This window comes from Berghia stephanieae, chromosome 2 (genome assembly GCF_034508935.2).
Source record: "Berghia stephanieae isolate SIO BIC M18660-M18661 chromosome 2, UCSD_Bste_1.3, whole genome shotgun sequence".
Taxonomy (NCBI): Eukaryota; Metazoa; Mollusca; class Gastropoda; order Nudibranchia; family Aeolidiidae; genus Berghia; species Berghia stephanieae.
Genome location: NC_088361.1, coordinates 126,718,358 through 126,733,357, shown reverse-complemented (window position 1 = coordinate 126,733,357; position 15,000 = coordinate 126,718,358). Strand labels below are relative to the sequence as shown.

At 34.1% G+C, this 15,000-nt stretch overlaps 1 protein-coding gene across 10 annotated transcripts in view; it reads right to left on the bottom strand.

Moving 5' to 3' along the window:
- LOC144966545 (protein unc-13 homolog B-like) overlaps positions 1-15,000 on the bottom strand; it is a 299,970-nt gene that overhangs the window by 160,100 nt on the left and 124,870 nt on the right. For all 10 annotated transcript variants that reach the window (XM_078903194.1, XM_078903195.1, XM_078903192.1 and 7 more), the window contains 2 exons: positions 8,033-8,150; positions 7,401-7,524 (listed from right to left, as the gene is read on the bottom strand). In XM_078903194.1, coding sequence (XP_078759320.1) covers positions 7,401-7,524; positions 8,033-8,150 — 242 coding nt within the window. The remainder of the gene's footprint in view (positions 1-7,400; positions 7,525-8,032; positions 8,151-15,000) is intronic.

Sequence of the window (15,000 nt, the reverse complement as noted above, 5' to 3'; positions counted from 1 at the left end):
TGCCATTGAACATTTGACCAAATTGCCAGTTTCTGTTTGTCCAGTCAGATCTTGTATGCTTCAACACGGTTATACAAAACAAATCATGCAGATGGACATTTGTTAATAGTGATTAAGTATAGTTGCTGATCATAAAATCCCAGCATCAATCCAAAATCAAGAGTGGCAGAGCTCCAACAAAGAAACCTTGCCAGGTCCCAGTCTTGAGAGTTTTTGATAAGATAAGGGCCATTTATTTTATATCAATCGATATTTGAAGGACGAGTTTTCTGCTCGATTTTTTTAATACGTGTTTTTCCAGAGTACGGTGTTAACCTGTTAACCCCCTCCTTACCAATTACAGCAAAATAATCACAAATGTTACGACACAATATACATTTATCTTATTCAGATTTATTTTGTACATCACAAACTTTGAAGAATGATCTTTGTTTGATTAATAAGAACATAATGTTGTTTTGTAGGGAATTTTTTTGAGTTTAAAGAATCTATTTTTCTGCTGTGTTAGCCCGTCATTTTGGGAAAATACTGAAATGGTCGGTGAGGAGAGAGTTAATATCCATTATTTTCTTTTGCAATTAGACTATACAGAATTGGTATGACAAAAGCAATGTCCACATTTCCACTGAGAGATATTTATCAAAACAGCTAACATTATAAAAACAGATAGTCTTGACGAGTCGCTATAGCCACTGTCATATATTTAGTTTTGTTGTGCGTTTTTAATGCCAAATCAATTTCGTTGTTTTGGAAAAGCTTGCTGGGGAAGGGGAGAGGGAGTCCTTGAAGTAGGGACTTTGGTATCGAAGTAGCCTGTATGCATGCGAAAGCTAGATCGACTAACTGCTTGTGGGGATGAGGTGTGACCAGAAACATTAAGTCCATGATAATGAGAGGGTAATCGTCTTAATGAGGTAGGTATCTAATCAAGGATTGCACACCGCTGATAGCCAGCGATGCGCCCTATCGATAAATGAGAAAGATAGATCACTTTGATCCATTAAGAGTTCGTGTATTTTGAAGATTTTTCACAGGCTATAATATATTATTACACATGATAGCTCGAGTATTACAATTTAGCAATATCTCATGTCGGTAATGTCCTTTTACCTATAAATAAAACAATGATACATTTTGAAACATCCCCTGAGATGTATCAATGACCATAGCAAAATTGTAGCGCTTTATGGGTGTCGAGTTGATTAAATGAAAAGTATCGATAACACTCGTAATTAATGTGAATGAGAAGGCAAAGCGTTTATAATAGAGATTAAGAGTGAATGAGAGAGAGAGAGAGAGAGAGAGAGAGAGAGAGAGAGAGAGAGCTTATAGAAGTTTAACGTCTTATCCGTGTTTGTCGATTCTCTCCGCACATTTTTTTCTTTTCTTTTATATATATATATATATATATATATATATATATATATATATATTGTTGTGTATCAGGATCAAGAACAAACATTCCTCTGAATAGGATGTGTTACATAGATGCAGTAAACTCTTTATGGAAACTCATGGTATCATGCTGTGCTTTCATTAAAGGATTGTCGATCCCGACAAAACAAAAGTGGCCGCTTCGTTATACGCTTAATTTTTACGGGAAAACTGGTTGGCTGCTTGCAAAAAAAAAAGCTTTATCCTAGCATGGACTTCATTTTTTGTTAATGATGGTGCTTTTTAGCACACGTGTGCTATCGGAACATTTCATTAACAAATAAAGTTGGCCACCCAATTCTCCAGACTGTATTCCTATGGATTATCACTTCTGGAATGCCCCAGAAACAACCGATTCAAAATTTGAAAGAAATACGGAAAATAAAATCTGTTTGGGCAGACTTCATTATTTGACAAGAGTCCAATCGAAATCCAATTCTTCAGTTTATTCACCTTCTGCGTCAAATTGTTAAAAACTACGGCAGTGCCATAATCAATAATTCATAAAACATTTCTTGATGAAAGTGATATGAATTGTTTTTTCTTATTCAATATTCAGTTAATTTGATTTTCTTTTCGATAAGAAGAATTTCCTGGTCAATTCCCACCATAATAGTCAAACAAATGAAACGAAAAGACGCGGATTCAAAACACAAAATATTTCAATAACACTTAAATAACCCTTATAATTCTTGAAATTACTAAAAATTTAGCATAATTAAAATCTATATATATATATATATATATATATATATATATATATATATGTGTGTGTGTGTGTGTGTGTGTGTAATATATATATATATATATATATATATATATATATTATTTATTTTTTTTAAATCATGTAAAAATTTCAGCAATGTGGATTAAATAGAAAAGGTACACTACACTGTCAAACAGAGGACAGTATTTCTGAGCCAGTCGGTACAGTGTGAGTGATTAGATTGGGGACATGACCAAAACCTAATGGGTTTTCTAAGCCTTTGCGTTGTGTTTTTGAGTATTTTGCAAACATAATAATACTAAAATCTTTACGAAAACATTCCATGTCTAAAGTTAGCTGTGAATGTTTACGCACAATCACTGGAGAATTAATAAGAATCAGCATTGCGAAGTACATTAAGCATTGTAGAATTCGCGAAAAGCATTTCATAAATTGACTGAAACGAAACGACATTCTTTATTTACGCTGAATGCCAAAATCGCTTTGTATTTATTTGATTTCATCAAGTCTAGACTTGAAATCAATTATCGTCGACATCACAACATATTATAATCATAGCTCTTTTAAGATCATAAGTGCTCACAAGATTAGCTTCAGGCTTGTCTCTGTTGCACACATCTAGAACGACGGGATGAAGACATGAGTGGGCACTACGACTTTTTTTTATTTGGGGGTGGAGGGGGGGGGGGGGGTTGAAGGTCAAGTAATATCGGGATAAATACAAACGGAATTCTGTCGTACTCTAGAATTTTAAGTATTTAAAATGTTGGCTGGTAAACCCGTCCTTCAAATATCAAATCGATTAGAATGACTCTCTTCTTAGCAACAACGCTCAAACCTGGGACGTCAAATTATTTAACATCTAACACATAAATTAGATAGTGTCATAGTTAAGTTTCGTAGTATAGTTTCCCTTATCAACATTCATTTTACTTGTCCACCGTTAATGCATTGGAGAGGTTCAATTAATATAAAAGATGCAAATAATAGGCAACTTGGTGGTACATTCATTTTTCATCGAATGAAATATCATATTGGTAAGTTCTTTATTAACGACATTCTATTTTTAAAAATGTATTGACTTAGAATAATTTGGCTCAAACTTTAAATTATTCCAAGTTGCTACATTTATTTGAATAAGGATATTTTCCATTGCTATTATATATGAATTACATCTTTCAGCAATTATCTTTAATTTATCTCCCCTAGTATTTGTAACGTGAATAATATTTTTTAATCATAAAAAACCATATTCCCATATTTTAAGGACCATGTACGCGGTGTGTGTGTGTGTGTGTGTGTGTGTGTGTGTGTGGGTGGGTGTGCATATATATATATATATATATATGTGTGTGTGTGTGTGTGTGTGTGTGTGTGAATAAGATCCAGTATTTAAATTATTTAGTCAATAGAATTTTCTATTTGATTATGCTATTCTTTTTATACACTTGTATACGTTCTTCTCTATTCTACACAAATTGGAATAAGCCCCGTCTCAAAGGGGTTAAAGGAGACCTTTAAAAATGAACAGAATTTCTGTTCTATACGATAAAAGAGAATTTGACCTAAATTTTTAAAATTCTTTCCGATTAAGGACATTGATTTATTGCATCTCGACACTCTAAGGTATGGAACTAAAGCTTCATGATAGAGAAGCATTATTCTGAGTAGACAGAATATGACCTGGGATGAATAGTTGTAAACATTGTGCCATTGTATGAGAAAACATAGACTGTTTACCCATCCACAGAATACATTCATTAATTACCACGCATTCAAGGTGACGAACAATTATGCCCACCCAAATGGAGCCTATGGCTCATAATAATATGCCTATACAGCGGTGTGTTGACCTTAGATAAGGATGTTGCCCTCCATAAAAATAAAATAAAGTCTGCCGATTTTGAGTAAACCCACCTTTGTAGAGTTGTGTAAAAAATATATTTTAACTCACTCAGCCCTAACACCGACTATATCCGTAATATGCCCGGGGTTACTTTCACCTCATTACTATTTATTACAATTCTCTGAGACAAATTATAGACGTAGTATCAAATCTAATCTTTTAATTTTTTACACGTTATTGGTAGTTGAATAAAACTATCTTTGTACATGTTTATTTTTAATACATTTTTTCCCATTTTGAAAAGTAGCAAAATTTCTAGGATTGAGTGAGTTAAAGTTGTTTGGTCCTGGAGCCGTGCTTATCCTTGTTGTTCATCGTTGATTCGGCATGTGCTATTATTGCATGTTACTATTTCAATAAAAAGCTCGTCTATATTGCAAAAGTACGTTCAATTAGATTTAAACATACAAATATATCGACACTACCACTGATGGGTGGGAAAAGTTTCAGAAATGAAACGAACAGATTTCAAAATTGTGAATGAATCAAGAGCGCTTTACCTTTGGATAGTTGTTAGACGAATCATAAAAAAGGTTAAATATTATTCTATATTTCGCATCAAAATAACACAATAAAAATATAGGAATCTATCTAGATATAAAGGCAAAATTAAAATAGTTGGAGGGAGCTGAAAAAATTGGATCTTTTTAAAAAGTTTTCCAAAATCGACTTAAATGGGGGGTTTTTCAACACATATTAGTTACTGCTAAGATTTTAAGTTTACTTGATATGGACCATGCAATGGCTATCTTGATAGATTTTAGCAAGAAAACTTTACATCGACCTTACCTGATAGTGTAAAATGATTATCATTTAAAATTTAAAATTCATCATAAAACGATAATCAAGATAAATGCCTTTATTACGGTAAAAAGCCCAGATAACGAGTCCATCAGAGTCAAAACGACCACGGAGCCAAAGATAAGATGAGATAAGATAAGATAAGATGAACTTCATTTATCCACGTCTGGAAATTTACACTGAGAATTGCCATAGACTAATGAATTCCTGAAAATAATTAAGCAAATAAATAATAGAACGAAAATATAAACAATAACATAGAAGTAAACCATCAACATTCTTAACAAAACTAAACACATAAAAAATGTATAAAATCTCTCATTCTTCTCAAATTCTCTCTCTCTCTATCTCTCTCTCTCTCTCTCTCTCTCCTCTCTCTCTCTCTTTCTTTCTCTCTCTCTCTCTCTTTCTCTCTTTCTCTCTCTCAATCTCTCTCTCTCTCTGTTTCTCTCACTCACTCCTTAATATACAAACACACACACACACACACACACACACACACAGACACACACAACGGTTCTTCTTCTCTCGTATCACCCTAATTTCGTACCTTTTTATTCTCTATAATTATATATAATATAATATATTCGCACCCACTGTTCACCTATCGACGCTGTCCTTGATCTCCATCTTAATGTCACTTCGAGAAAGTCTCCTCTTGGTAGATGGGACAAAAGAATTTTGATATCGTTCTGTTCTAAATTTTAAGCTTATCACCCTGCCTGATCTACTTGCCGTTATATATTCTAAAAGGATGTTGCTTAATTTTCAAGATGTTCAAACCTTTTTTTATAGGAATATTCTTCATAGAGTGTATTTTGTGTAGGCAGGGTGGACTGCACCATGCTTTGGGCTCTTCTTACAATTTTATCTTTTTTTTTTTCTCTATCCTCTATCTTTAACTCTCTTAACTCACTCAACCCTAACACCGACTATATCCGTAGGATACCCCGGGTTACTTTTACCCCATGCCTATCTATTACATTTTTTCTGAGACAAATTATAGCGTAGTATCAAAGCTAACGTTCTTAATTTTTACATGTTAATGGTAGTTGAATAAATATATCTATGCACATGCTCATTTTTAATACATTTTTTTCCAATTTTGAAAATTAGCAAAAATCTCTAGGATTGAGTTAACATATTTACAGACAGTAACAACCCTATGCTATCATTGGAATAGAACGCTGGTCTATCATGAAATTGTTTCGTCCAGATTTAACAGACCCAGCCATCCCACCATCAAGGCTGGACGGATAGAGTCACACACACAGACACACACACACACACACACACACATATATATATATATATATATATATATATATATATATATATATATATATATACACGCACATACACACAAATTAACAGCACCTGGCTATAAATCGATCCGTTTATTAGTTTGTCGACGGCTTTACCAATTGACCTAGAGGCATTAAACAAAACTAGAGGTGCCTAAACGAGTCAATGAAATAGAGAGAAATATAAAAAGTGACTCATATATATATATATATATATATATATATATATATATATATATATATATATATATATATAAGGGAACAACACAAAACAAACTACGTTTCGGCCTTTGAAAAGGTCAAAGGCCGAAACGTCGTTTGTTTTGTGTTGTTCCTTTATATGATATGAGTCACATTTACTCCCTTTATCTGATCTGTCTCCCCATGGAATCATCCACCACTCCATCCTGTTGACTACAACCCGTGAAAGGGGAATTGGTTCAGATCATATTGTTTATATCTTTGTCATCAAAATGACACACCACATCCACACAAAAAATTAATTAAAAACCAGTTACCGATATTTCTCAAAGAACCAAAAATATATGGAAGCATGAGAACACCATAGTATGAGCCTCATGAAAAAGTAGACCTTTAAAACCATTAGGCCTACGAAGCCGGAGTTTATCCCAATTTCTATTGCATGCAAGAAACAACAGCAATTGCTTACTTCCCTTTGGATAGGACGGTAGTCTATCGCAAAGTACTTTCCGTCAAATCAAACAGACCCGGCTACCCAATCACTGCTGGTTGGATAGAAGGGGGGGGGGGCAATAATCTCGACTACCCGGGATCGATCGTGGTGCCTTTGCGTGTGAAGCGAGTAATCTGCTATAAAACTTGGTTTCAGAATTAACCCTGACCTTTGACGTTGCCCACAGGACAGGTGTAGTAATATCTATTGAACTTTAACTTAAAAAGCTTAACCCTTTCCTTACCAACCATAGGAAAATCGTCACATTGCTTACGATAAAACCAATTATTTCTCATTCTGATTTCAATGTTACATCACATAATTTAAATAATTTTTGTTTGTTATCTCTATAAATCATGGAAACTTTATAGGGCTCAATTTGCTTAATAATATTATCTATGTTTAGAATGTAATTGTTGCTTTCCTGTTTGAGTAAGAAAAATCTACTTTTGTGTTGGGTGTGTTGGGGAAAATTCTAAATATGGCCGGTATAGAGATGATTAAACTTAAAGGTCAAGACAGATTGTGACTCACCATAGGGCAATTCAAATCTTGCGTCGATCAGAATGGTGTGCTCTGTCGGTATGCGTGTTCCCATCACCTCGCCGTTGTTGATGACCAGCTCCGAGAACAATTGCAGCCATTTCCCCTTGCCCTCCTGGATATGGGGAGATTTACATTGGAAGTTGAATAAATGGATGAATAATTGAGTGAGATATATTACAAATATATGAATATATAAATGACAAATTGGGGGAAACAGATAAGGATTGAGAGAAAGATGAGAAATTGGCTAACTAGTTACAATACAGTTATTGAGCATCAGGAAATGATTACAGTGTGATGGCAAGGATGATGCTAATAATGATGCTGATGATGGTGACAATGATGACGACGACGACGACGACGACGGATGATGATGATGATGATGATGATGATGATGATGATGATGATGATGATGATGATAATGATGATGATGATGATAACGACGACGATGATGATAATGATGATGATGATGATGATGATGATGATGATGATGATGATGATGATGATGATGATGACGACGACGACGACGACGACAATGACGACGATGATGATAGAAAAATAATGGAAAAAAACCACCAACAACGACCATTGTTGCTAAGTAGATAATCGTTTTGACTTACCTTATTGGAATGCTGCACTTTGGTCAGGGGCAGCCAATGAAGGCCCAACAGTTTGTCCCATAGCATGCCTTTGTTCCACACCTCAACGATCAACCCCGTGTCCAGCCGCATTGTCTCACTGAGGAAATATTTTAAAATAAAATAAACTATGATTAAATAATGATATTGAGTGTTATTGTTAAACCCCTACCTATCCACACCCATGGCACTTGAAGCATCATCAAATAAATAAAATATTCTTTTTCTGGAAAGTTGAATTTTTCCTTATGTATTCGGACAAGAGGGCAGAGAAGTCGTGAAGTCACATCTTCTACTTCTTCGGTTCCAAAATTCTTGGAATTTTAGATGTAATCAGTCCTTCGGAGAACTAATAATGCAAAAGGTTCATATTAAATCATAAGATCGCATAACTCTTTTAGCAGTAGGATGTATAAGCAGATTCATAGGACTTTGGGACGCAAAAAGAGTATGATCTTTATTGACTACCGGCATATATATATATATATATATATATATATATATATTATATATATATATATATATATATATATATTTAGACTGGAAAATAAAATGCCATCACTTTGACTTTGAAACCTGAAGATCAATTTCAACAAGTTACGAAACCAGTTTTCCAGAAGATTGGTTATTCATTTCCAATGAGATTGGGGCCATTTTCTCGACATCTCACCTTTGTTCCCAAGTGGCCTGATTTTCAAGTCTTTACAAAGATTCCTTCAAAATATCGGATAGAATCTTGATGATCTTCATACTGCACTTTTAACTTAGCGCAAAACTATTTTTAAATCGGTGTTCCATCGATGACTGTGGCACATAAATTCAATATCGCTGATCACTCCACAATAACATCACAATTTCTTTTAGAAAGAATTATTTGAAATGTTAACCTATCGTTATAGACTTTTTAAAAAAAAAGTTTAATAGAAGCTAACGCGTCGCTCCTTTGTGCGACTTTGTTGTCTATTATAAGGTTACGCGACTTCTGATCTGTAAGTCGCTGGTTCGTGTAGCCTACCATTTTGGGTGGTGCAAATAAATGAATTCTTGCAAACGGTTCTTAAATTACATTCTTTTCACCATAACTATGTGTCAACTGAGTACCAGACCGGGAATAGTGATGTCTTTCTTGGACTCATGTAAAGATCTCTGTATAAAAGCGACCTCCGTAACATTGTGGTAACCGTTTATGTCTTTTTTGAGATGGGGGGGGGGGGGAGGGGGGTTCAATAACAATAAAAATAAAATGATTAATGGGATGTCATGCTTTTGAAATCAACCCAAGTCAATAATGATAACATCTTAGGTGTAAATAAATATTTGATAGTGCAAATAACGCCTGCATGTACAAATGTTTAGAAAAATTAGGAAAAGATTTATCATTGACAACATCCTGAGTCTTAAAGGATCGGTACATGTCATGCCATGTTTTAGAACAACAACAAAATATATGTCGCGTTTTTCTCAACATTATATCAAAAGAAAAAGACGCAGAAACCTGGAAGAAACTCGGGACATTAGTAAAACAACGTTCAGGCTCTTAAACAAAACAAAACTGATTCTTCTCTCAAATGAAAACATGTTTGTCACGCATGTATGAGATAAAATCATGTGGAGATGCGTCTTACCGGAAGTGACGGACAATGATGGCGGATGCCTCAATACATGGATTGATATTAACATTGAATTGCCGGATCGAGAGTGTCACGAGAAATGGACGGATGTATAGGATGATGAATAGAAATTGTGTAACAACGATGTTTAACTCTAGATTTATATGACGTATTTCCGTGACAAGGCCAAAACAATATAAACTTTCATCCAATATATTTTCCTCTTTCTCCTTGGAGCAGCGTGGCTTGACTTGAGAATAAAAGTTGGAAAAATGTAAGTAAAGAAGTATAAATATCTACTCACACACACACAAAAAAGCGCGCATGTTAATGCTTGTGCATAAATAAAAATGCACGCATAAACGCAAAGAAACTTGATTACAGCTGAACATGAAACATTTCTTTGTTCCTTTGTTCATGTTCCACAATATTAAGATTATATCTTTGCAGAGCGGAAGCTTAGTTCCTGTATTATTAACATTACAACAATTCGTCTTTTTATTTTGTTTGTTTCCTGGATACATTTTTCACTATGACAGATAAAAAAAAAACCTAACCAACTAACATCTTTGAAGCATGTTTTAAAATATTATATATGCGAAAGGGATACAAATTGGAATATCATAATAATAATAATAATAATAATAATAAATAATAATAATAATATAATAATAATAATAATAATAATAATAATAATAATAATAATAATAAAAATAATAATAATAATAACAATAATAATAATAATAATAATAATAATAATAATAATAATAATAATAATAATAATAACAATAATAATAATAATGATAATAATTAAAAAATAATAATAATAACAATAATAATAATAATAATAATAATAATAATAATAATAATAATAATAATAATAATAATAATAAAATAAAAGTGCCTTTCCTGGCAAAATTTTACTTATTATTTCAATTTTAATAACAATTTCTCGCTAATAAATGTATAATATGTGAAGACAACAAAGCAAAAGGAAGAGAAGAGAAAGGAGGGTAAATCCAAATAATACAAATATCCATATGATGGTAATCCTCTAGACTGACGTGCACTTCTTTGCAGGTTTTCTAACCCAAATTGTGATAGTCTCAATGTTGTAATGGAAATACTTTCAAACCAAAGAAAGAAAGATATTAATCTCCATTTCAACATTGTTAAAAGGAGCTCATAATTGCGTCCGGTTATCAGATTTTTGTCCACGGCGCTCCAGACCAGTAAGGCCAATACAGCAGAAATGTATACCCACTTTCCTTAGCATTATCATTAAAATGATAAAACAAATTGGTTGATACCGACGTGTACATATTATAATAGTCTGACATCCGAACGCAATTAATTGTGGGCCTTGTTTAACATTGTTGTAATGAACACTATTTTGCGTCATTTAAAAAAATGTGAATTGTGTTATCAGACCTACAAATAAGTGCATGGCAGTTGCTATACTTTGAATACGACAATGATCTGTTCGAAAATACGTTTTGCTAGATTGAGCTACTTAATCATAGTTAGGTCGTCCTTTTGCATGTGATGCAATAGGATTCATAAGTCTGATGTCACGTCCGCCAGGCACCGAGCTTTTTGCCATCCGCGTTTATAAGTAATTCTCACTAAACTATTAAACTAAACCCAATTTGCTCTTGCAATTTTAATCACACAAAAAATAATGAAAATGAAAGTTCTAAATAACATGACTTCTTGAGTTGAGAGTTTAAAAGTTAAAACAGATTTATCTGGAAGTGTATGATTAGCCTTATTTTTGATGATTAGCTTTATTTGCAAAACAACAACAACAAAAAGAATATAGACTTCTCTCTTTTTTTCTTTTTTCTTTTTTTTTTTTTTTTTTTTTTTTTGTCTAACAGAAGTCACCAATTGTCCTTTCTATACTTTTGTGTCCAAGGCAGTCGGACCCAAACGGCAACTCATCATAAAACATCCATTCTGTTGGATTCCGATAACGACATTTTAACGACGTGGCCAGTACGACCGTGGGATATGGCGCCATTCATCATTTACCAAACCACTAACCCATGCACCCTGGGGACTCGTTAAAAACGTTTGATGAGGAACATTTTCCATCCCATATCAATTGGTCATGGAAATCTCTGAAGACTGTGGTTTGATGAGAGTATTTTTTAAACCCGTTTTAATCCACTGCTTGTGGTCATTGGTTCTTGAAACAACCACTAATCACTGTAATAACAAGAAATGAAGTGAGTAGGAAAGTGCCAGAAGACAATAGAGAATAAGAATTTCGCGGCGGATTGGTGGATAGCTCACACAGTAGAGCCGCCATGCTCTCCCCCGCCAGGTGGAGTTGTCGTGCAAGTAAGGACGCGGGTTCGAGCCCTCATCGCCACCGAGAAATGTTATTCTCTATTGCCTTCTGGCACTTTCTTTTCTACTCACTTCATTTCTTATTATCAATATAAGTGCCTGTTCCACTCGCTTTTTTGCACTAATCACTTATAGCCTTTAAGAATTCCGTTTTGGTAAAGTTTAAGTTTGTCTATTGTCATCTGTGCCAGCTATAAATAGGAATTTATGTAAAAGACTGTTAGAATATAGGAGGGTGAGTAACACCATGTATATTGTCAATTAATAGTGAATATCATTATCATTATGATTTTCCATTCATATTTGTTTCCAATTATATACTGAGAGCACACTTAACACTTATTAATTCATCTGGGCGGTGCATCACAATAATATTGTAAATTACATCAATCTGTTTTTTGAATCAAATCCGGCAATTATATTGACTGTCATCTGATATCTTGATTACATCATTGTATTTCCTTACATTTACAAGTAATATTGAAATCATTCTATAATCGTTCCTTTACAACCATATGTCATTTTGTTTACGAATAGAACAAAAGAGCGCGACAGAAATTGATTAGTGTATGTATGTGTGTGTGTGTGTATGTGTGTGTGTGTGCGTGTGTAACTGACTATCACTGAAATAGCACCCAGATGAATTGGTACCACTGCTCTCCTTGGGGCATAAATCCGTTAACGAGCTCAGATAATGCCCAAAGAGTGGAGTTGTTCACCAAATGTCATCTCACCTCTAGCCTGCTCGGAATGGCTCCGTTACATAGGATACGACTTGTCCGGGTAGAGAACGCATGCCCTCGGTTCGTCCCCGCGGCATTTGAGAAATCTTTTCTGGAAACCATTTATGTAAAATGCATTGTGACAAGAAAATGAATCATCACGTTTAAACATAGAGTCTCAGATATATTATTTACAAGACGAAATAATCTCCTTCCCTCTACCTCCCCCCCCCCCACCCCCAAATTATTATGATTCATCCAAGTCTCGACAGGGGCAACATTAAATGGCATTATTCCAGGGAAAGGACTGGAAGACCAGGAGAAGAAACGAGACTAAAATTACGTAGGGGATAAAAACAAAGTTCCAGCTTTGAGAGATTTGCCAAGAAAAGGGTCATTCAAATCGATCGATATATGAAGGACGCATTTTCTGGTCAAATTTTAAATACGCGTCTTTCCAGAATACAGCAGTTGATTTGTCAACGATTTAGAATTAGACTCTAATTACTTTAATCGAAATTGAATTATAACGTACAAAACACGAGTAGAATCAAATCAAAAAGGGAGCAGTATGCTGCCGTACTATAGAAAAACCCATTTTTGAAAATTTGGCCAGAAAACTCGTCCTTCAAATATCGATCGATTAAAATGACCCTGATCCTGGCAAAAACTCTCAAACCCGGGACCACGTTAAGTCCCAGGTTTGAGAGTTTTTGCCAAGATGAGGGTCATTTAAATGGATCGACATTTGAAAGACGAGTTGTCTGGCCAAATTTTCAAATATTATGGGTTTTTACCGGAGTACAGCAGTATGGTTCCAGGACGAATTAATAATGCAGAATCTATGTATGATTCAGATGGTTCTAAGATACGATCTGTGGTCCAATGTAAAAACACCTTATTATAATTTTGACCTGAAAATATATTGATTTATTAAATCCGCCCCACCCAATTTCTCAAAATAGTCTTAAACCTTCAACTTTAAAGAATTCTTGGGTAGGGATATGACTTATTGATACATTTGGGATCATATCAATTTATTGTTACCTTTGACAATTTTCGTTGACAAAATTTGAAAGAAAAAAGCTTTTTGTAACTACAGGACAGAGATGTCAATGATGACATAATTTACAAAATTGTATAAATAATGACAGAAAAAAGGCACTCTCTGATGTTTACGATTGAGAAATAGATACAAAGGCAAAGAGGCCCGGAAGAGGAGCGGGGGGGGGGGGGGGGAGGAGTCTCAAAACAAGTTAAAAATAAATTAATGAAACATAGAGGAGCTCAGTTTGTTAATTTATTTTTTAATGTAAATTTCTGAATGCGTGGTGGTAAGTCATTCACCCTTGAACCGGAAAGTCTGAGATCGAATCTCAGTAAAGAGAAAATATAATTTTATTCTGTCTGTCATTGGAGTCTTAACGTCCTTATCTTATCCTTTCATACTCACTTGTCGATCTAAATCTCTCACGTATCTCTCTCTCTCTCTCTCTCTCTCTCTCTCTCTCTCTCTCTCTATATATATATATATATATATATATATATATATATATATATATATATATTGAATCGTGTTAATATGGTACAATAGTGCTCGACATATAACAATGGAGCGAATTATTATTGTAATATTTACCTCGATGATGGAGTCAGTCTACACCGATGTTTCAGGCCTTTCAGCCATCGTCCAGCACTTTATCAACCAGAAATGAACCTCGTATGTACTAACTTTGAAGTTGAGCACTTTTATTTCATAGGTTTTCTTTTATACCGGTATATCTATCTACCTATCTACCTTTTTACTTTATCTTTCAGTATACCTTCAACCTTTCTCTCCCCTCATTTATATATATATATATATATATATATATATATATATATATATATATCCATATACTATTACCCACAAACACTCATATATTTAGCATCATCACCACCACCACCATCATCATCATCCTCATCGTCCTCATCAACATCATCATCATCATCATCATCATCATCATCATCATCATCATCATCATCATCATCATCATCTTTATCTCCATCAATTCCATCATCACCATTGTCATCATCATTTTCATCGTCGTCATCATAGTCATCGTCGTCGCCATCATCATTGTCATCGTCATCACTTTTATTGACAACATTGATCGTTAGCTTTGTTATCTTCGCCATCAAAATTAACACGAACATCATGTCACTGTTTGCCGTTGTTTACTGGAAATAAATAATTAAGGGGACTAAAAGGCCTAAATGGCAG